This window comes from Tenrec ecaudatus, chromosome 14 (assembly GCF_050624435.1).
Source record: "Tenrec ecaudatus isolate mTenEca1 chromosome 14, mTenEca1.hap1, whole genome shotgun sequence".
Taxonomy (NCBI): Eukaryota; Metazoa; Chordata; class Mammalia; order Afrosoricida; family Tenrecidae; genus Tenrec; species Tenrec ecaudatus.
The window spans coordinates 89,851,503-89,873,674 of record NC_134543.1 but is presented as its reverse complement, the minus strand read 5'-3'; the positions used below and the strand labels follow the sequence as shown (position 1 = coordinate 89,873,674).

General features: G+C 49.5%; 1 protein-coding gene across 1 annotated transcript in view; it reads left to right on the top strand.

Moving 5' to 3' along the window:
* The window catches only part of RYR3 (ryanodine receptor 3), a 418,103-nt gene that overhangs the window by 261,706 nt on the left and 134,225 nt on the right, over window positions 1-22,172 (top strand). Inside the window, exons 39-43 of the mRNA XM_075532282.1 lie at window positions 3,211-3,484; window positions 4,662-4,776; window positions 6,831-6,960; window positions 8,447-8,550; window positions 14,261-14,396. Coding sequence (XP_075388397.1) covers window positions 3,211-3,484; window positions 4,662-4,776; window positions 6,831-6,960; window positions 8,447-8,550; window positions 14,261-14,396 — 759 coding nt within the window. The remainder of the gene's footprint in view (window positions 1-3,210; window positions 3,485-4,661; window positions 4,777-6,830; window positions 6,961-8,446; window positions 8,551-14,260; window positions 14,397-22,172) is intronic.

Here is a 22,172-nt window from a genome sequence, read left to right as displayed (position 1 = left end):
TTTTCGGAAGGAATTGTATGTCACAGAGACCCCTGGTGGCACAGGGGTTAAGCGCTCAGCTGCTAACAGTGGTTTGAACGCACCTGCTGTTCCCAAGGGAGGAGCATGTGGCAAGCCGCTTCCCTGAAGACGCGCACAGCCTGGGAAACCCCATGGGACAGGCCTTCCCAGTCCTCAAGCGTTGCTCTGAGCTGGAATGGACTCGACAGCAATAGGTTTGGTTTGATTTGGGAATATTAAAAGACCAGAGAAACGTCTGCTCCCAGAGCCCGCCGAGTTCTTGCTTTCATTGCTTCCTGGAAATATTAAAAAACAAACAAACCCACAGCCATCGAATCGACCCTGAGTCATCGAGGCCCTGTAGGACAGGAACTTTCCCTCTGGGTCTTTGAGCCTGTTAATTCTTCATCTTTCTCCCATGGAGCGGCTGGTGGGTTCAAACTGCTGACCTTGTGGTTAGCAGCCCAGTGCTTAACCACTTCACTGCCAGGGCCCCTTGAATATTAACTAGAGGGAATAAATACAAGCTTTTATAATAGGACACTGAGAACACAGATTTCCACAGAGGAGACTGGCTTGACCCACAACTCACTCTCCCCTTCCACACCGCCTAGGGTACAGATAGCATCTAAGCTAAGAGATACTAGCCAGCAACCCTGCCTGGCAAGTTCCTGAGGAGCAGCTTTTAACTGTGTTTCTCTGCAACTTGGCTGTCCTTTATTTTATTTTATTTTATTTTTAACGTTTCCAAGCTTCTGTCCCCTGTCTGAACCTACAGGGTTGACTGACACCGCAGTGAGGTAAAATAATCCTTTACATATAGAAGGCTGGTAACCAAGTTCTATTTTTAAACCCTTGTGATGAGCCAAGACTGTATCTAGAGCAGACATCTGCCACACACGGTGGATGTAGGTGGGAAACTAGGTGATGGGAGACAGCTCGTGGAGCCAAGAGCACCTATCACAGCGGAGTTCCCATTCCATCACTGATTGGCTGCATGACCCTCCTTGTCTCCTGAGCTCTGCCTGTGTCACCAAGTCTGCATTCAGCATCTTAGCGACACCTGTACCTCACAGGTGTGTGACGGGCAGAGCCAGGTGGATGCAGTAGTCATTTAAGAACAGAATGGATCCCCTGCTCAGGGCGTCTTCTGGGTGGGTGGGTGGGTGGGTGGGTATGGGTATGTGTGTCATAGGGAGGGTTCTCACAGGCCTCCCCCCCTTCTCCTCTAGCTGGAATTTGCCTGCCCATCCCCACCACCCTCCTGCACCAACCCCAGCCAGCCGTTTTGCGGGGCTGTGTCATCAAGCCCCACAGAAGGTCCCCACGGCTGGTTAAGTCCCTCTTCCACGGGCTTTCCTTTAGTTTCCCTTGGTAGAAGTCCTGACACGTTCAGGATTTGGACGTGAGTGATTTCTCTTCATTTCTCTTACCAAGCAGCTTGTGTCTGTTTCCTAAGCCTGAACCATAACAAACCCTACAAGGTGGGTAGTTGATAAAGGCAGGGATTTAGTCTCTCCTAGCTCTGGGGGCCGAGTGCCCTGGATCTCGAAATCAGCAGCGCTAATGTCCGCCGAGGGCTCTGAGGAAGAACTAACTGCCCCGCACCTCTCGCTGAGCCTCCAGCGGCTCTGGCATTCCTTGGCTGTGGCTGCAGCTACACACAATGTTCCTCTTCTCTCTCGTCTCTGTGCATCTTCTCCTCTTTTCTAAGGACAACCAAAAACCTCTCTGCTGTCTAGTCAATTCCAACTCATAGCAACCCTATGAACCAAATAGAACTCTCCCTTGTGAGTGTCTGAGGCTGTAACTCTTTACGGGAGAAGAAAGCCCCATCTTTCTCCCAGAGGCTGGCTGGTAGTTTCAGACGGCTGACCTTGCAGTTAACAGCCTGAGGTGTAACCATACCCCCACCAGGGCTCCTTCTAAGGACAATAGTTGTGTAGAATTACGACTTTACTTCTGTAAGATTGCATATTGGGCCACCACCAATGAACCTGTTTCTAAGACCTCAAAGACCCCGTTTCCACAAGGGCACGTTCGCAGGTACAGAGTTTAGAGTGTCAGAATACCATCTGATGGGGAAGGAAATCATTCACAGCACAACATGTGAGTCCATGTCCGCCAAATCCAGACAGAGATCCTAAGGCCAAAAAGTCAACCCAGGGGCCCCATCGGCTGCTCTCGGCCCTCCTACCTCCATCTCTTACAGCCTTGTTTGTTACATCATCTAAAAAATTTCTGACATTTCTTTGAATCCATGACTTCACTTAATCACTTCATGGCCTTAAAATACTTGGTAGTAATACCCGTCACAAAGAAATCCCTGACAACCACATTACGACTGCTTTTCTCTGAGGAGGCAATGTCCAAGCTTTCCCTGGAGTGTCTGCCCCACCCCCATCCCCATCCCCAGAACCAGTCTAGTCTTACCTCCACCCAGAGTCAGTCTACCCCCACCAGTCTACCCCACCCAGAGTCAATCTGTCCCCACCAGTCTACCCCACCCAGAGTCATTCTGCCCCCACCAGTCTACCCCACCCAGTCTCAGTCTACCCCCACCCAGTGTCAGTCTACCCCCACCACCACCACCACGCCGCCTTAGTGGTTTCCCACCCTCGCAGTTCTTAAGGAGCCCTGTTGGCATAGTGGTTACAAGTTGGGCTCTTCATAGCAAGGTAAGCAGTTCAAAACTGCCAGTATGTTGAGAGAGCGAGTGAGAGAAAAAAGGAGGGGGAGGAAGAGGTAGAGAAAGAAGAAGACGTGGAGAAGGCTTTCTGCTCCCATAAAGAGTGATAGCCTTGGAAACCGACAGGTAGGTAGTTCTACCCAGTCCTAAAGGCTCCCTGTGAGTTCAAATCAGTTCACTGACGGGAGTTAGAAGTTATTATCCTGTATAACCGCGGTGAGGAGGAAAAATGTTAACACCTGGCATGGGAGCACGGTGAAGGTCAGGACATTGTCTTATTGAATCTTCTGTCTCCTGAGTATCTTCTCTCATTGTTTAGTCAGAGCAGAATCGACCCTGCACTCAATTCAACAACCAGATACTGTTTTTGCAATCGCCTGCCTGCCATGTTTTGCCTGCAAAATGAGATTGTTGAATGTCACCCCCGTGGTGATGGGCCTCACTACTGAACGGTATCACTAAGGTACCAGCCATCCCTACAGGGCGTTGACCGTGTCATGACCTTTCTGTTGTCCTGCCAGCCACACTGAAGGAGCTCATCTCCCAGACCATGATCCGCTGGGCCCAGGAGGACCAGATTCAGGATGCAGAGCTTGTTCGGATGATGTTCAACCTCCTGCGGAGGCAATACGACAGCATCGGGGAGCTGCTGCAGGCCCTGCGGAAGACGTACACCATCAGCCAGGCCTCCGTGAGCGACACCATCAGTCTGCTGGCTGCCCTGGGCCAGATCCGCTCCCTCCTCAGTGTCAGGATGGGCAAGGAGGAGGAGCTGCTAATGATCAATGGGCTGGGGTAGGTATTTCACAAAACGGGGCATTACTGTCAAGAGAGCGCTAAACAGAGCAGCTGGTATACCACCAGATGCTCCAGAGTCCCATCCTATTCAAACTTCGTATGTCCCAGAAAGGACCTGTGCATAGGTGCTCCTGATTTCACCCTCCGTGGCTTCACACTGAGCTCAGGCAGCCTTGCCTGGTAGCCTGACAGAGAGGCCAGGCTATCTGCCACTCCTAAGGAGGAGATGTTTCCAAAAGAAATATGGACATGTCCAGGCGGGTCAAGAGCAGAATGATTTAGCTTAAATCTGATGAAGATGACACTAGGGAGACACCATGGGGGTAGGGGCGGGAGGTGGGCGGAGCCGAAGGGAGGAGCGGTGTATTCAATCCACCAGCAAAGCTGTCAGTGGCCGAGCTGTCCAATGCTTGAAACTCTTTGGAGGCTATCCTCTAACGACCTGCTGCTGGCCCCTCCCTGTTCCCAGAGCCCAGCTCCCCGGTCGTTGTTCAGTGTTGGCTTCTGTGAGACGCTCTTACCCATCACCGTAGCTCACGGGTTTCCCTTGAAGAGAGACAGAGCAGGCGTGAAAAGAATGTGCTTTGGGAGTCTAGCACCTCCCTCTCGCAGATGTTGCGGCCAAGGCCCAGATGGTCCAGTGACCTGCCCACAATCTTACTAGAAGAACCAGAACCACAGCCGAGTCTCTAATGCCAGACCCACACCCCGCCACCCTCGGGGAAAAAGAGGAGTGTCAGGGAGCCCCCAAAAAAGGAACTCGGAGGGAACTCCTGGGGAGAGGCTGGCATGAGGGGAAGGGTTCAGGAAGAGAGCTGGCCTGGCTCCTAGTCCCTTCAGGAGGCATAGCAGCAGGGACAGGGTCTCTGAGAGCAGCCGCCACGCTGGAGGGAAAGGTGGGTGGGAGGAAAACCACCCCTTAGGGGGCTGCACCGCCAACGAGCAGGCCGTTTCTCTAGCTTCATCCCCTTGCAGTTTTATGATGTGGATTTGTATCGAAGGACTTAAGAAACAGCATGTCATGTGTTCCATCTCCTTCGGTTTCTGCCTGTCGCTTTTACCTACGTCCCCGGGGTGTGGTTCATTTCTTTCTGTGTTCTCACGTCCCTGCCTCTCCAGAGCCTAGAAGTACACCTGCAGGAATGCCTCTCTCTCTCTCTCCCCCTTACCTTAGCGACATCATGAACAACAAAGTGTTTTACCAGCATCCCAACCTCATGAGAGTCCTTGGCATGCACGAGACGGTGATGGACGTGATGGTGAACGTCTTGGGCGCGGAGAGATCTCAGGTGTGTTTTCCGGAGACCTGGATACCATCAGGGCAGAGCCACATGAGGTGGCTTGTGTGGCTAGTGTCCATTTGTGTTAGTACGGGTTGACTAGAGAAAAATTCATAGACACTACATGTGTGCAAGAGAGAACTTTATATCAAAGAGAAATTGTACATTAAGGAAACATCCCCACCCTGTCCAAATCAAGTTCATAAGTCTGATATTTACCCCATATGTCGATACTAGTCCATAAATTCCTTTTTAGACACGCGCAGTCATGCATTGACGCCGAATGCAGGAAGATCACAGGCCAGAGGGTGCAAAGTCTTGTGGATCCAGTGGTTGTAGAAGCATCTCAGTGCTGGCATGGGTCTCCACATGGCTTCTCCAGCTCCAGGCTCTGACTCCATTGGCTCCATCCGTGTAGCTCCATGGGTCTTATCAGCAGAAAGAAGAAGCAGAGAGTGTGGGTCTGGCCTCCAGTGAGCTATTTATCTCTGCAGCACCTCCAAATGCGGTCATCAAGCTGCGAACCTGATTGACAGGCTACCCCTTCACTGTTAACAGTCTCAAGTTGGCACGAGATGATGTAACTCCCACACCGTTGCCCTGGTTACTCGGGGACCAGAGGACACGCACGGGGCCAGAAGGAGTTAAGAGATGGGGCCCTGAGGGGACCCCGTCTTCTATAAGATCCCTTGAAGCTTCAGGGTTCAGCTCGCGCTTCCTGCTGGGCCATGTAGCTGCTGAGCTTACTTCCCTTTGTTGGAGGCCAGGCTCCTTCCAAGATGGAATGCCTCCAGGTTCCACTTAGGAGCCCAGAGGGCTCTGTGCTGAGTCAGAAGAAGGCTCTTTCTTCAGGAGAGGGAGAGCGGTCTTCATAAGGATCCTGGCAGGGTTCCCTCGGCAGTGCACAGGTTTCCTCTGTGAGCCAGCTCCTGATAAAGCCGGCTCTCCCCTCCAGTTCCCCATCCGAGGCCTGCAGTCAGGGGAGTTCCCATTGTTGGCCAGGGGGAAGGATGGGGTTAAGGCAGAACTCGACATTTAATCCCAACCCATCTAGGCTCCTCCATAGCGCTGGAGGGTTCCAGACAGCAGCCGATGGAGGATCTTTTCAAATGGTAGAAACTCCCCAAATGTCCGCGTCCTAGGAATTCATGATTTCCAATGCAAAGCGATTAGTGTCGAAGGGGAGAGGTGTGGAGACAAAGCAGAAGCCAAGCTCACTACCCGCTCACTGGCTCCTCTGATCCCTGGGGAAGTCGAATCTCCCCGGATCTCCGAGCAGAGGTCTGCAGACCTCTGCCAGCCAATGGGTTTCAGAGCCTTGTTCTGAAAAGCAGCCACCTTGAATCGAAAGAGGGGAAATCAGAAATCGAGGCTTGTTTCGGATCCTGAGCAAAGTTAATACTGTTAACATTTATTGAGTATTTTAAGATCAGAATGCCCTGCCAGTGTAATTGACTTCATTAAGCCGGTGAGCCTAACAGCACAGCAGCCAACAGACCCAGTCATGAACTGAAGAAAGCCCATGGGGGTGAGTAGGGGGAATCAATCTCTGAGGAGTAGTTGGGGTGGGGCTTCCCAAAGGCTGTAGAAGCCAGCCTTACCCTCATAGCCATTACACGTGGCCTATGAGGGGTGGCAAGGATTCTTATTGGACACCTATGCCTTTTGGAAGAAAGCTATTTCTGATAGCTGCCATCAGCTCTCCATAGTTCTGGAAGCTTCTTGTGGGGTATCCACTTTCTATCCTTCCTGGGAATAATCCTGGCACAAACTGGAGGTGAGGAGCAGACCTGTTTTCTGAGCCCTTCGCAGTGTACTGCACACAACCAACTCTCTAATAAAGCACACTAATGAACAACCTCACTACCGCCGAGCCGATTCCGACACCTGCTTGACCTGATAGGACAGAGTATAGCTGCCCCTTTGGGTTTGCAGGGCTGCCGGTCTTTCTCCTGCAGAGGGGCTGGTGAGTTCGAACCCCTGAGCATATGGTTAGCAGCCAATGCATAGCCCCTCGGGATGCTTTCCTGTACAACAACCACACTCCCCACCTCTCTCTACAGATTGCTTTTCCAAAGATGGTTGCTAGCTGTTGCCGCTTCCTGTGTTATTTCTGTCGAATTAGCCGTCAAAACCAGAAGGCCATGTTTGAGCACCTGAGCTACCTGCTGGAGAACAGCAGCGTGGGCCTAGGTAAGTCCTATTGTGGCCCCCACTGACCAACTCGCTCCCCCTGCTGGCCATTTGGGAGACAGGGACAGCAGTTAGAATCATGCAACTCCCAGGCGGAGGGTGGGGAGGGGGGACAATCACTGCTGTGGAGTTGTTGATTCCAGCCCCTAGTGACCCAGCAGGACAGGATGTGAACTGCCTCCATGGATTTCTGAGGCCGGAACCCTTCACGGGAGTAGAGAGCCTCCTCTTTCCACCTGGAGAGCGGCTGGCGGTTTCCAACTGCTGACCGACCTTGAGGTTAACAGCCCAGCCGTGCAGCTACACCACCAGGCTTCTTCTGGGCCTGCAGCAGTACTTGTGAATGCAAGCAAGACATCCCACAGATCTAAGAACATGAGAAGCAAAGATGCTCTTATCTTTTTGCTCCGCGTGGGCCAAGCTGTTGTTACCAACCAGGACCGGTGATGCTTCGTTTGGGCGTATGCGTATGGCTTTACCTCATCTTCCCTGGACGCGTGGCCCAGTCCCTATGAACCCTGTGTGGGGTAGCAGAGCTAGTCTGGGGACACTCGGCTAATGAGCAGGGCCAGTGCGTGTGAGACCAAGGTCGCAGGTCCAAGCTCTTCTTGGCTGGCTGGCTGCAGACTACGTGCCTATCCTGCCGGCCGGCCAGCCAGCAAGTGCTCTTCCTGAGCTGTGAGTTGAACTGGCCAGGAGCACTCTGGAAGAACAGCATAAATCCATCACCGTGACCCCTGGAAGAGCAACTGCCGGCGCATGCGCCTTACGCATTGTTCTGGACGGAGAGCGCAGGAATTTGTGGCAGCTGCAATCGCAGCTCCTGTTAGCTAACGCCATGGTTTCTGGTTATCCAATGCCGCCTGCGACTATCACATGTTACAGCACGTGAACTCTTTCGTCATGCTAGCCTGAGAAGCTCTTCAGAAGGATCACAGGAAATAGACTAAGGAAAGCCATCACACACGATTCGGGTGACCTGGGGTCGCTCTCAGGCAGATGGGCACTGTCTGAAAACCCGAGATGCTGCGCTGAGTTGGTCCCAGGGCCCCTGCGTCCTTTGTGTGGATGTCCTGTGTTTGTCCTTTGTCGACACGTGTGAAAAGTCATAAACACAGATTGCTAAAAGGCGGGGGGGGGTCGCAGGAAGCTTTATTTTTAGAAAGGGCTTGAAAATATGTAGTCTAGATATATTCAATCTCAACTAATAAAAAAAGGAAAAGGGAAATAGGTCGTGACAGAAGATCTTGTATTTCCTCACGGATTCCGTATCCTCTCTCAGTAATTAGTGTGAGGAGGGAGGTTAGCAAAGAGAGCTGGTTGATGTCCCAGTATCAACTGTGCTGAGCTGCCCCATTGAAGACCAGAGCTGTGGCCCAGGTTGCAGTGCGTTTGCCGCCCTCTGCTGTTCATTTGTATGTACTGCAGCCCTCGCTTAGCACTGGGTGGCCTGTGTCCTTTTCCTGGCCCCTTCTCTCTTCCTCAGCCTCCCCGTCCATGAGAGGGTACACCCCGCTGGATGTGGCAGCGTCTTCCGTCATGGACAACAACGAGTTAGCCCTGGGCTTAGAGGAACCAGACCTCGAGAAGGTAACTGGCCTTGGGGGCTGGGGGTGCCAAAGGGCAGGCAGGGAAGGAGAAGCAAACTAAAGGCTAGGCTCCCTTTAGGGCATAAACGGAGTAGGTGGTCGACTGTGAGCAATTGGGAACAGAAGAGTCATGATGACCCAACTTGCCCCTCTGGGCAGGGATGTCCTTGAACACGTGGGCCTCTCTCTGCACACTTTCTGTGCGTGAACTTGGCCCCATTTGTCTCCAGACCTGGTGGTTCCTGATAGAGGTGTGCGTCCAAACTAAAGAAACAGGACAGAGAGTGACTCCTCTGTATAAACGTAAAGACTGCCCACTTCTGTCATATCCCTGTAAACTGAGCCACCCCTGCCTGGCACTGTGACTTACTTCCATGCCCTGTGTTTGGGGGCGGTTCACCTGTATCTTCCCCCATTCTGTTCTGGGGCTGTTTCCAGCACTGTGTGGCTGGCAGATGAACACCTTGTTTTGTGAGTGTGAATAAGAACCGAAGTCACATGCTGTCTGGACTTCTTCCTCAGCTCTTGGCTCCTGGGCTACAAAAGGGTACACCCTTCCCCCCAAAATGGATTTTTTTTTTCAAAGCCATGTATTTAATTTTTTTTTATTTTTACAAAACAACCTTATCACTTTCAATGTACTCTTCATTGTACTTAATACGTTTGTGAAATCTGCGATTCCATTCTTGGAAGCATTATTCAACCTCATCTGTTTGCATGGCTGGCAGCTCCTCCCTCATTTTTTTTCTTCACCTCTTCTGCATTCTCAAACCACTGTCATTTCACATCCCTCTTCAGTCACAGAAACAAAAAGACATCGCCCTGAACAAGGTCAGGTGAGCCAGGTGTGTGGGGCAAGAGAAGCATGCTGTTTTTTGCCCAAAACTGGTGCCCTGAGATGGCTGCGTTCCATTCCGTAAGATGGTGTGTGTGTGCGTGCGGATCACCTGGATGGGTCAGATGGTGTGTGCGTGCATGCAGATCACCTGGACGGGTCAGATGGTGTGTGTGTGTGCGTGTGTATCACTTGGACAGGTCAGATGGTGTGTCTGTGCATGCGGATCACCTGGACGGGTCAGATGATGTGTGTGTGTGCGGATCACCTGGACAGGTCAGATGGTGTGTGTGTGTGCGGATCACCTGGACGGGTCAGATGGTGTGTGTGTGTGCGTGTGGATCACCTGGACAAGTCAGATGGTGTCGGATCACCTGGACAAGTCAGATGGTGTGTGTGTGTGCATGCGTATCACCTGGACAGGTCAGATGGTATGTGTATGCGTGCGGATCACCTGGATGGGTCAGATGGTGTGTGTGTGTGTGTGTGTGTGTGTGCGCGCGCGCACGCGCTCGCGGATCACCTGGACGGGTCAGATGGTGTGTGTGTGTGGGTGTGGGTGTGGGTGTGGGTGTGTGCGGATCACCTGGACGGGTCAGATGGTGTGTGTGTGTGCGTGCGGATCACCTGGACGGCACGCAGCAACTTGAGAGGAGGACGTTGCTGCTGTTACCTGGCATCAAGGTGGGCCCCCAACTCAGGACCACCTGATGCGCCGTAGAATGCAACACTGCCTCTTCATGGCCTGTCCCTGTAGACAGTTGAGGGTCAGACCTTTGTGCTCCACGGGGCTTTGATTGGGGCTGATTTTCAGAATAGGTTTCCAGGCCTTTTTCCTAGGCTGTCATAGTTGGGAAGCATCACTGGTGGCCATGCAGCTTCACCAGAGCCACGCAAGCCTACGCTGACCAAGGGCTGGAGGGTGCACATCGGCTGCGTTGGCGAGAATCACGCACTGAGTCCTGTTGAGCACCAGCTCTTTATTGAAGCGGGGAGAGGAGTTGCAGGAGGCAAGGGATGGGTCTTCCTCTCGGGAATGCAGGTGAGGGGACAGATTTGAGGAAGCCGTGTGCTTGGGGTAATCATGAGTTGGAGGCGCCCTGAGGCTCCCAAGCGTCTGTGTCAATTGGGGAGCTGGTGAATCGTGGTAGAGCCCAGAGAGAGCGCTAAGCATGTAGACAGAGCAGATGGAGGAGACTGAAGCTGGAACAGCAGATGTGACTGCTCCCAAGGGGCCCAGAGCAAGACGAGAGGCGCGCAGGCCGGGGCTCTGAAGACCAGCGTTGGAAGGAGGAGACGGGGAAAAGAAGCACCCACTTGGGAGATTCCGGGGACTGCCAAAGGGAGAGACAGAAATACCAGAGATGCCGGGTCCAAGCAGCTCAGTGGGGATAGGAATGACAGATGTGGATGTTTGACCCGCCCCCCAAATAGCCAGTGTGGACAACTCTGGGAAGACTTGTGGAGGTAAAGGGAGAAAAGAAGGCACATCGCCTTTTGGATTAAAGAATCACTGCTTCAGGTGGTCTTTGTCTACCCAAGGCAGATGCCAGCTGTCCCCCTCGAGGGGACTGGATTCTTTCAGGCCTTGGCAGAGTAATCCCCCAGCAAGCAGCAGTGTAGTCTGGATAGACTAGAGAAGCAAATCCATGGAGACACACAGGTGTATAAGAGATTTATATACAGAGCAATTGAACATTAAGAAAACATCCCAGCCCAGTTCAGATCAAGTCCAATATTAGCCCATATATCCGATACCAATCTATTAAGTCCTCTTCAGACTCATGAAACACATGCAATGATGCCGAACGTAGAAGATCACAGGCCAGTGGGTAAAAAGTCTTTGGATCCGGTGTCATTGGAAACATTTCAGTGCTGGAAAGGGTCTCTGCATCAGAGTGGATCCATGTGTCTTGTCAGCTGCTTTGTCTCCCAGGGTATGAGTAGAGAGTCTCCCGCCTCCAAGGAGGAAGTACCGGAATTCCCAGAATTCTCAGGAGAAGGCCATGTCCACACAGAAGCCTCATTGGCTATGATCCGATTGACAGACTCGACTCCACCCCTTCACTCCTAATCCTCTCAAATTGACGATTATATAACTACCACACCGTGTCTGACTGTTAGCATGAGATGATAATTAGCCACCGCTGTTGCTTTCTCAAAGCTGCGTTCAACAAATAACTCAGGGTCTCCATAAGCTGGACAGAGAGTATGTCTGCCTCGTAGAGCCCGCTTCTGGTGGGAGAAGCTTACGTAGTGGTGGAGTAGGAGAGTGGTGTGGCCCCTAGCTGGCTTTCAGGTCTTTTTCAGGTGCCACTCTGGTGGTACCGTGGGTTAAGAGTTGTACTGCTAGCCTGAGGTCCATGGCTGGAACCCACCAGCCACTGCTCTCCCGGGAAAAGATGAGGTTGGCTGAGAGATGGTCAGCTTCGGACGCCTGATAGGGTGGCTCTTCTGTCCTGGAGGACGATGGCGGGTTTGGAGTGGGAGGGTATTTTCATTGTCCACATTCAATATTTTTTTAATTTGGGTCTATTATGAGGAGGGGCAACAAAAACATAAGTAGAAATATATATTTTTTGTCAGATGCAAAAAAACATCTTATTGAACCTCATTGGGCCCCTAATAAACCATTAAGTTAAAAGCAGAAGTCAAGGAAAGAATCTATTTAGTGGGCTTGTCAAGGATGATATTTATCCAACAACCTGATAGCATAATGGAGTCATTCTGCTCTTGGAAATTACTTTAAGAGGAGTCCCAGTCAAATACAATTTAGGATTCCCTGTAATAGATCCAGCCAGCTGCGGGAGGAATAAGCGTGTCCTACCAAGGGGAAACCTTGAGGGTGAATCCCATAGGTCAGTAGGCCTGTGTTGAAGAGAGACCTCCTCCCCAACACACACACATATATACACACATACACACACACTTTCTCCTCTCCTCTCCTCTCTCTCTCTCTCTTTCAATGTTGTGCCAGCATCAGCACACTATAGAATAGCAGTCCCCTAGAAGACATGCATGTTCATGGTCATTCACTATTATATTTTTTTTTAATTTTGAAAGCTAGTTGTAAACAACTGGATTACCACTCACTGGAGCCCATGAGTTTCCAAGAAGGAGCTGTCCTCCATGGGACTGCAGGGACAGCAATCTTTCAAGAGTAGACTGCCAGGCCTTTCTGCCAAGGAGCTTCTGGCTGGATTTGAACCAGCTGCCGTTTGTTTAGCAGGAGCACATAACCACTTACACTGCCCAGTGTTTGGGGTGGTGAGCTTGGCGGTCACCACCACTGCCATTGATGTGGTTCTAACTCACAGGACCCTGTGGGACAGAGTTGAGCTACTCCCTTGCATTTCCAACGCTATAAATCTTGACCAGAGAAGATAGCTACGTATGTCTCCCTTAGAGGAGCTGGTGGGTTCAATCTGCTGACCTTGGAGTTAGCAACCCAACACATAACTCACTCCCCCCAGAGGGTTTTGTAAGCCGTCCCTTATTCTCAACCTCAGTTTAACCCTTGAGAGGGTATTACTCAACTAAGAGATGGAGCCTGCCTTATAAAGGTGTAAGATGTGTTGAGTGGATGCTAGCTAACTGGGTTGGAGAAATAGCACTGGGATGTGGGGAAATGTGGAGAAGAGGATGATGGTGAGGTTTGTGTGCCTCCTTGCACATGACCCAGCGCAACACAGCAGATTTTATTCCAATCAGGGCCAGTCGTTACCCAGCAAAGAACCAGTCAAGGTCATAGTACATTCTTCCCTTTTGTTGACCTCAACAGCAATTCCTTCCATTGACATTGAAGCAAGAGCTGACTCCTCTGTCCAGCACACACATACAGATGGTGGTCTAGTGCCCAGTAAAATACCCTGCACCTGTACTCCCAAACACGGGTATTTCTAAGAGAAAATCAAATCTAAGCTCCAAGCAGAATAGTGTTCTTCCTGGTTTAGGGGAGTAAGTATGACAATGGTTCCTTGCTAAATGAATAGCCTACTTATTTAGCAATGATTGAGCACCTACTATGTGCCAGGCTGTAAGGATTGGAAAATAAAAGTGATGGTGAGGATTGTGTCGTGTAGTGGGTTCATCTCTTGTCCCCGCACGGATCGAGTACAGGAGTCAAAATTAGACTACCAACCTCATTTTAACCAAAGGTCCATTCTCATTTTAAGTAAAGGTGCATTAGAAGCAGAATAACAGCCTCGTGTTAAGCAAAGGCTTTTCTGACGGATACCTGCTTAAAAGTAGGCAAAATTTAAAATTCTGTAGAAGATCCCAGAGGTGGGGTCTCATGATCAGTGTCTAGTAATCCAGAAGCAAAGAGAGCACTGGCATTCCTTGTCCCTTATTGGCCGGGGCTTCATGACTGGTCACCCAGTCTTTGCATCTTGCCGTTGGACTTTGGGACAGCTATTACAGGGACAATTCTTGACTCATGATGCTGAAGGGTCAACTCAGCATCAACCAAGGACTGAAGAGTTTACCTTCACCATAGCATGACCAAACGAATGCGGCAAATGAATAGGCTGGACACTACAAGGTGTCCACTCTCTCCACTATTGTCTTGCAAGACAGATGCTTGTTGCTCCTTAGGACTGTTCGTAAAGGGCAGTTCCCCCTTGTCAGAACCAGGGAAGCCTGGCAAGTGACTCTACCTGCCGGCTTCCTGCTAAATGGAATGACAATTGCTTGGAAGCCAAAGTGGATTGGAGGCTCAGGTTCTAAAGCTACCAAATTATTTACTTTAAAAGTGCTGGTCTCTATCGAGCTTCTAGGGAAATGAAAGTCTTTCAGTTCTGATCCAAGTTTCTCAGGTCTCACAAGCATCTCTAAGGTAAAAAGCAGGTCCTTACTTTTGTATTGTCATTGGCAGGTGGTGACATACTTGGCAGGCTGTGGCCTACAGAGCTGCCCCATGCTTCTGGCCAAGGGGTACCCCGATGTCGGCTGGAACCCCATCGAGGGAGAGCGCTACCTGTCCTTCCTGCGGTTTGCAGTCTTCGTGAACAGTGAGTCCTGAGTTTTCTCTGCCCTTCGGAGGTAGGCGAGCCCGGTCATGGGTATGTAAAGGGAGAGGGGGACTCTTTTATTGCTTCCTGTCAATAAATATCATAGACCTTGTAGGTGCTGGCAGCTGGCAGAAAATTCCTAGGGAGAATCAGGCAGAGTCTAATGGACAGAGTCCAGTGAACACAGCACCAAGGCCTAGCCACCTCTCCAGTAAGAGATTCACTATTCAAGAATGGGCCTTGTCACCTCTGTATCTCTCCTCTCAGGAAAGTGGGGCCACGGCTTCAAGGGCATCGCAGAGCTAACAGCAGATGTGCCTCCCGGCATTGCAGGTTTTGGCTGGCTGGGTGGGTGGGTGGGTGGGGTGGGTAGATGAGTGATTGGATAAAATCAAGATTAGCTGAAGGACTGTAAGGATTAACAAAACTCTAGAGAGGAAAAATAATTGCTATAGCAACCATTGTTGTTACTCTTCCAAACATAACTTTACTGCTCAAACACAGTGAATTCCAAGTCACTCAAAATTCTTCAGTTGTGCCAATGCTGCAATATTGGATCAGAGTATTGGATCTTGCATAAAGTACATGGCCTGCCTCCTTGAAAACATTTGTGGTCTCCCATGTTTTTGTTAAACTGTGGATTTCCTTATAGTTAGATTATAGTTCTAACCCCTTCCCTTCTCCAGATAGGGACCCACAAGTGAACAAATCCAACTGCTGGTTCGCACAGTCTCATAGAGGGATTGGCTCTCACTCAATCATGCCACTTCTTCCACAGCTGAGAGCTCACCGAACCGATATTATCAATATGTCAACATATTGACATGGAATGATCACCTGCCAGGGAATTGTGTTCTTGTCCCCTTAGACTCTTCCTGCTAACTTCCCTACAGTGTGCACTCAATTCTTCATATTTGGATCAATTCTCTTCTCTTGTTTCCCTCTCGCAGACCTGGAGAGGTCTGTCTTGTTCCCCTGGGACCTCCCGGCCAGGTCCTGATACATTATCTCCTGCTGCTCTCTGTCTTCTTCAGGAGGCCACGTTCAGTCTAACGGAGTGTTCTAGAGGAACCCCGGGGTGACCAACCAGCTCCAGTCCTCAATGTCTTTACATCGAATTTGTGCTTAAATCGTAACAACAGGTTTTGGTTTACACCTGTTGCAAAATGACCCCCATTGATTACAAATCATTGTATGTACCTACAATTACTAATGTAGCTTTTCAGGGAGTTGGTTCATAACCACATGTATGTAAGTCAGATAGTCATTACCCAGAGACTGCTTACCTGTCAAGAATTAACACAGAGATGTGAGGGTGAAGAGAAAACACTTTTTTGGGTTGGCTTAAAGGATTCCTAAGGCGTAACAAATTATGTAACTAACTACTGTCTGGCAGGCCAGCCCAATCAAAGTAGGACCAACTTATTAATCTGGGTCGCAGTCACAGTCAAGTCAGGAGATTCATGAGTCGCTTAGTGGGACCGTCTACCTGGGCTGTGCAGGTGTAGGGGCAAGGTTAGAATCGGGATTGTCCAAGTCCCAGCACTGGCGTATGCTAGCGGTGCCCTGCCACAGTGAACTAAATTCCAAGCTAAAGTATTTGGTTGGCCTCATTTGCTCTCCCCTCACGTTATCTTATTTTAACATAACATTCTTCTCAGGACAATTTCATAATGCGACACGTCCTAGGAAATTGGCTCATTGGTAGAAAAATAGGTGTGTTTTACTTTAATGCTTATTGTAGCCCTTTCCTACGAAGTTCCACATTTGGTTTTAGGTAAAGAAAATCTGCCTCTGCTTTCAGAGACCGTCTGGCGTAACAAGACAGGAAGGCGGATAGGGACAGAGGCCACAATAAAATTAGACAAGAAGAGGGTTTTGAAGGGTTACAAGAGAAGGATCCTGTCACCCGGCCAGAGGGTCAGAAGAAGCCTGCTGGGAGAGGTGACACTAGAGAGAGATTTGAAAGAGTGGAATTTCCAGAGACAGAGGTGCAAAAACGCGTCCCAGTTTAGAAGCAGCATGAGTAGTCACCTGAAGTCGGAATCATGCTGTGTTGTCAAGAAGCAGTGATCTGTTGGTCCAGAGAGTGGTGACCTAAATGGACGTAGAGAAAGAGGGCAGGTAGGAGGCTATCAGGGAGGAGAACTTAAATGTCAAGACATGATACTCAAGCTTGATTCACTGTGCAGAGAACTGGGAAACCGTTTTAACAGAAGAATGACAATGACATGGGGCCATATTGAGAAGTGTGGACTTGGGTCCAGGGAGAGATGCTGGTGCCTAGATGACTGGAGCTGTGCCAAGGTGGCGGTGACAAGTTTGGGGATTATCATGGTGGTGGAGGAGGTGATGGGCGGCTGAGCCTGAGGATGTTGAGAGAGGTGGAACAAAAGTCAAATTGAAGCTTAGAGATTGGAGGGGAAGGAAAGAAAGAAACACAGATGTCAGAAGGATTGAAGTTGTGTGGAATGCAAGATCACATGCTTGGTTTGGTTTGGCTCGTGTTGCATCGGCAGTGTGTGATACTCAACTAGGGCGGCCCCAAATTGGGGTTGTAGGACAGAGATCGATCAATCAATAGATTGGTGTTTGTAGACAACCTATAGCTGAAATGATGGGACTATACTACCAAAGAGGGGTGTGTGAAAAGAGAGCGATGGAGAGTAGGAAAGAGAAAGAGTTAGAATCCATTGGAATAGCTCTGCTCACTCAACAGTGTAATGTGAGAGAAGAAAGGGCTGTGGAGTGCAATATCGGGTTCAAGTTGAGTTCTTGTATGAACTTGGGAAATTGAGCAGAATGTTGCATGATGCCATTGGGGTTTTTGTTTTGTTTTTTAATATAGAGATAACAATATGTGCCTCCCAGAGTTGTTCGGGCCTGAAATGAAACAATCCACAGAAAATGTAGTTTAGCACAATACCGGAAGCACAGTCAATTGACATTCAGTTTTAACTAGTGCTAGTTGTTGGTCCTTACAAGAGTGCTAGGACATTGGAAATGGGAAGACTGTCTGGATGTCTTCGGGTCTCAAAGCCTTAATCCTAAGAGGTAGTTAAAAAGGACTTCCTGGCCACTTCAATGTTTTCAAATTTCAGAACTGGTTTTGTGGGGGGAGGGGGGGCGGGGGTTCCCATTGAGATCCTGTTCTAAGCAGTGAACGGTGAAGTGGGTGTGGGAGGTCATGGCGGAGAATGAGTGTGTTCACCGTCAGTGATAATGGATGATGTTGAATGATGGTGGGTAATAGATGGTATGGAAGGTGGTGGTGTGGTAGATGTTGGGAGTCTTGACAGTATGGTGCTCAGTAGTGGAATTGGTGATGGTAGATGCTGCTAAGAATGATGGTAAGATACTAGGGTTGGGTAATGGATGGTCATAGCAGGTTGTGGAAATGATTGAAATGGGTGGTGATACTGGATGTGGTGGCGCTGGACTGTAGTTGGTGGGAATCGTGATGGGAGGTGGAGATAAGAGATGGCAGCTGATAGGAGAAGATGGCAAAGAAGGTTGGGGTTGGTGATCGTGGATGGAAAATTGTGATGATGGGGATATAGGCATAATGAGTAGGTGGTGGGTGATGACAGTAGGTTGTGGAGATTATCGTGGTGGGTGGTGGTGGTGGTGAGCGATGCAGGAAGTGTTCACTGTGGGTGGTGGCGACAATGACAGCAAATACTTAGTAACCATTGAATAGCATGCACTATCCCCACTGCCACCATCTCTACCACTCAGCTACTACCACCCACAACCCGCCTGTAGGGCTACGGGTCAGTGAGGGCCCATTGTCCTTAACAGCAGGGAGTGGGACAAAACGGTAGTCTGGCAACAGACTGCCTTCAGGGAGCATGTCTCTAAGCATCTGACCTCCCACCATATGCTAGCAAATTGCCTCTAATGTTTGGCATGTCTTCAGGGAGACAAAGCTGGGGAAAAGTCTCTTTATAATCCCACAACTGACCTGGAAATGTTCTTGGCTACGCTGCCTTTCCCCCTGTGTGGTTTTATTCTCTCTTACATTCCGCATACATGCTGACAACACCCAAAAGTGCATGTGCAAGCTTACTGTGTTCCCTGAGACCCAGATTGTGCATCTAGCTGTCTCCTTATTAGATTGGGGGTGCAGGGGTGTTTTAGTAAACACTTTGAAACTATCTCCCTGAAACTTAGCCTTCGCCCCCCCTACACACACACACACACCCCGGCAAGGAATCGCCATCTCCCTAACAAACACTTCCTCTTCTCAGAGACTGAAGCCAGATCTTAGGGGGCACCCTTGATTCATAGTCTCCTATCCCTACAGCCAGTCAAACACCAGATTCCATTGTTTCAATGTATTAAGGCTACCTGAAATCAGACTGCTTCTCTTTCCCTCCACCCTCCACGGCCTACTCCAAGCTACCTTGACCTTACATCTGGACTACAGCGGGAACGCAGGAACGGCTTCATCTGCCTCTACTTTTATCCCAAGCATCATGCCCTTTTCCAAGGACCAGTTCCTCCCGTCCAAAGTGCAGAAGACAGAGTCTCGCCATCCTTGCCTGGTAAAGTAGGGGGGCAGTGAAAAAGAGGAAGACCTTTGACAAGATAGATGGATACCGTGGCTGCAACAAGGCGCTCAAGCGTCACGAGTGTGAGAATTGCATAGGACCAGGGAGGGTTTCATTTTGTTCATAGGGTGTACATGAATTGGAATCACCTTACAATCCCAGCTAGACCAGAAGATGTACACTGGTATCAATAAGAGCTGGAAACACAGGGAATCCAGGACAGATAAACCCCTCAGGGCCAGTAATGAGAGTAGCAATGCCAGGAGGGGAAGAGGAAGGTGGAGGGAAATTGATCACAATGATCTATATATAACTCTATCCTTGGGGGACGGACAACAGAAATGTGGGTGGAGGGAGACATTGGTCAGTGTAAGACATGAAAAAATAATAATTTATAAATTATCAAGGGTTCATGAGGTGGGGAAGGGTGAGGGAGGGGGGGAAATGAGCAATACCAAGGGCTCAAGTAGAAAGAAAATGTTTTGAAAATGATGATGGCAACAAATGTACAAATGTGCTTGACACAATGATGGATGGATGGATTGTGATAAGAGTTGTAGGAGCCCCCAGTAAAATGATTTTTTAATTGGAATGTACTCGATAGCACCTAACACCAACAACCCCCATGCATCAGGATGCCTTCGCTGCATAGTAAGCAACCTCAGAATCTCAGTGGCATTAGAAAATGAGCATTTCTCTCTTGCTCAGACATCTGCAAGAGGGCTGGGAAGCAGACACGGCTCTGTGGGTTTCCTGCGCTGGCTCTGCTCTACCTATTTCATTCTGAGGCCAGGACTGGAGGAGCAGTACCCACCCAAAGTGTGTTGGTTCCCTTAATAGTGGCAGAAGTTCAAGGAAACAAACCCAAACTCATCCGTCTATGTCAGTGTCACTAACGTCCCATTGGCCAAATCAAGTCACACGGTCAAGACCACCTCACAGGGCTAAACCCAAGTCAAGGAGATTACACCCATCATATCATTGCCTTTAGCAAAAGATGAATTGTATGATAGGAAGAATTGGTATCACCAAATTAGTCTACCAAACCTCTACTACCTCTTCAACTTATTACTACCAGGAGGTCTTTTAAAGTAATTAGTAAGATTGTATCATTCCTCCATTTAAAGCCTTTTATTTATTATTACACACAAAAGAAAATCCACACTCTGTACAGTAGTTCCAGAGACTTTGCCTTACCTCACTAATCTTACCACCTACCTCAGTCATCCCTCTTAAATCAGCCATCCCCTCTCTACACACACTGTCCAACAGGCTAGTCGCAACCATAGCAAAGTACACTGTCCCTTCGCAAGGCCCTTGTTGGGCCCCTCCCCCGGCTAGAACACTCCTCTCCACCCCCTCAATCCTCAGATCCTCAAAAAGACCAACTACCTAAGCAGACTGTCCATTCTTTCCCTCATAGGCCCTCTATCAATCTGTTAAGTCATGTTTCTTGATTTTTCAACGTGTCTGTTATCTTCCAGAGCCACTGGAAGGCATGCTCTGTACAGACAGGACTTAGTCCTGTGACCAGGCTGTCTGCCGTGCATGGACCAGCACCTTGCATACCGTGTGAACTCGAGGAACTGCTAACTTCATGAGCAGTGAGCCATCCTTAGTTGGCTCTCTCCGTGTCACGGCTGTTTTGAGCAGAGCTCCAGCTCCTCCCTTTCCAGGCTGGGCAGCCGTGAGGAGCGTGTCCTCACCACTTGCAATGACTTGGCTCACACCAGTTGCCTGGCAGCCTGCCTAAATTGGCACTGAGCAAACAAAGCTGCTGGGCCCTGGCTCACCCTGGCCCTGTCATTCCCTGGGGGAGCTAAGTTCAAGCGTCTTCAGACTCATTTGTGCTGGACTCCCAGTGCGCTCTTCCAGTGAAGAGACTTGAGTAGGGACCCTGCTTCTCCGCAGAACTGATTGGCTCTAGTCAGCGGTGTCTGGGAAAGGGGTGCCCCGACAGAGACACCCTCCTTACCGCTTTTCTTTCCAAGTTTTGGAAATGGTTTGTCAACATAAAAAGGCAATTTGTATTCATTTAACAATTAGGCATGGTTTTCTTCCCCGTGCTGGAGAAAAAGTACATTGTACTCCTGGCTTTGAAGAAGCTCAGAACCTAAAAATATTTTAGTAATCATAATAGTTCCCGTTTATTGAACTCTTACCATATAAAATAGGAGTTGAGCTTTGTACTTTATATCATTTCATTTAACCCTTCAAATGCTTATCTGCCATATTTCTTACCTGGATTTTCCAGATGAGGAAGCAAACAATCATTTTAAACCTCTGCCTTGAATCTCAATGAAATCTGTTCGTTCATTCAAGAAATATGTTTTGTTTGCCTGTTATGTGGCAGGTGTTAGAAAGACCCTCGAACATAGAGCATGAGATTGTGTGCAGCCCTGATTTAATGGAGTGGATAGCATAGGAAAGCAAAACAGGTTAAAAACAAGTCTTTAATGACGCATGTATTCGAAGCTTGAAGGAGAAGTACAAGGTGTGTGTGGCAGTTACTTAATCTCCTGTCAGCTTGTGAAAGGGTGGAGTCCAGCCTGTCAATCAAACTACAGCCAATGAGGCCTCTGTGTGGGCATGGCCTTCTCCTGAGTATTCCGGGAATTCCTGTCTTCCACTCTGGAGGCAGGAGACTCTGTTTTATCTTCCTGCTGACAAGCCAGATGTGCTACGCTGATGGAGCCAGAGCCCTGGGTCTGGAGGAGCCTCCATGTGGGGACCCGCACTAGCAGATGCTTCCACTGCCACTGGATCCACAAGGCTTTCCACCTCCTGGTCTGTCATCTTTATGCCTGCATTCGGCATCATTCCAAAATGTGATGCATGAGTCTGTAGAAGAATTTATGGACTGGTGACAGACGAATGAGCTAATATCGAATTTATGGACTTGGACTGGGCTGGGATGTTTTCTTACTGTACAATTGCGCTTTGATTTAAAGTTTTCTCCTACACGCACATGAGTATCTGTAAATTTGCTTCTCTAGTCAACCCAGACTCACACAGTGTGTGCGGGGCTGCATCCTCAGAGGCGACCTTGCTCAAGCTGGTCATGCAGCATGACCTTTGGGTAAGACTGGGTCGTGTAGAGAAACAAAACTAAAGGCACTCAAATGTATAGGAAAGAACTTTCTCTCCTGAAATAATTTTCAATCAAGAAGGCATCCCATCCTAGTCCAACTCACATCCCTGGGCCGAATGCTTGCCACGACCC